General features: G+C 44.6%; 1 protein-coding gene across 1 annotated transcript in view; it reads right to left on the bottom strand.

Annotated features, from left to right (window-relative positions):
• Positions 1 to 168, bottom strand: part of LOC118403011 (potassium voltage-gated channel subfamily A member 7-like) — a 6,047-nt gene extending 5,879 nt beyond the window's left edge. Inside the window, exon 1 of the mRNA XM_035801447.1 lies at positions 83 to 168. Within this exon, the coding sequence (XP_035657340.1) occupies positions 83 to 168 (86 nt within the window). The remainder of the gene's footprint in view (positions 1 to 82) is intronic.
• Positions 169 to 1,364: the final 1,196 nt, after the last annotated feature.

Here is a 1,364-nt window from a genome sequence, read left to right on the forward strand (position 1 = left end):
GCACCGTAGGGTCTGCTTGGAGACTACGCTTGACCGCAACTGTGACGCACAAACAAAAGAAGCCTCCACAAACTGAGAGCACCTTGAGAACGGAGTCTGCGCAAAGCGCTTCCTGGTGCGGTACGCCGGCACTCCCGCCATCACGTCCATGGGGATGTGCATCGCCATGGCAACCGCTTCCCTCAACCTGTCGTCTGCAAGATCAGGCTGAAGGTGTCACTGATTCTGAAAAAAAAAAGAGAACACAGTAAAGATGCCAGTAAACTACGGTCATCACTGCTTAGAAATATCTGCAGTTTGGTTGACTGACGAAGTCAAAACAGCTGTGTTATCACATTTTGGGGAAAGCGATCCTTGTTCTGTCTTCAAACAAAATGTATTGTCTTTTTGCTATTGATCATAATGTTTCACGAAGAACCTAGAATACGCAGATTATTGTAATTCCCATGTATTCAGCCAGAGAAATCTATTGTCAACTACAATACTACTTCTTCTTCTCTCTCTTTGTCTCTCTCCCTCTCCTTCTGTAAGTCTGCCTGTCTCTGTCTCTCTCTGTCCTCTCTCTGTGTTTCTGGGATTTTCAATATGACACAAAACGTAGTATTTCCGTTTAGGGTGTGAAGTTTGTTATTGTCACCATTGCCTCCTTTCGGGTGTATACTAGTATGTTGTCAGTACAGTGACCTCTGTTGCCCTCCACACAGCTTTGTGGGAACCACAACTGTTAACAGTATAAACCCGGCCGGTCCCATGTACGTCCGTGTATGCGTGCCTGGCATGGCATCTGCATTAACGGACACCCTTAAGCGGCAATGTGACCCGCTTACAGCTAGGTCGGTCACACACTCAACCCTCGAGCCGACATAAACACCAAAAAGACGATTTAGACGCGTGAATCTGATAATCTTTTTTAAATCCTTGGTCATAATGTATCTGCGCTACACCAAGGAGAGCCCTGTGTAATGGCTATAGTTTGGCTTCATGGCTATATGTGATGATTCAACTATTTGAATAAGAAAAGTGCGCATTTTGCCTGAATTTGCGTGACCCATTCGTCCCAAATTGGACGGAATGTTCTACCATAATTTTAAGCAAAAGTAGGAGAAGACGTTCGTGTCATTGTATAGGATCTTAGCGGAGAATTAACGCCAATAACTGCACAAAATGGTCGCGACTTCGGCTATTTGATTTAGTTTAATCAATTTGTTTAACCAATATCGTTAAGGATGCCTATTTCTACTTCTATACTTTACCGATCATAGCCATCATCCCGCCTAGTGGTTTCTGTAGCAGGGTTTGTATTTTACAGATGGGGGGGGGGGGGATACATTTTACGTCTCTTCCATAAGACACGTGCAGCCCCA

This window comes from Branchiostoma floridae, chromosome 16 (genome assembly GCF_000003815.2).
Source record: "Branchiostoma floridae strain S238N-H82 chromosome 16, Bfl_VNyyK, whole genome shotgun sequence".
NCBI classification, from domain to species: domain Eukaryota; kingdom Metazoa; phylum Chordata; class Leptocardii; order Amphioxiformes; family Branchiostomatidae; genus Branchiostoma; species Branchiostoma floridae.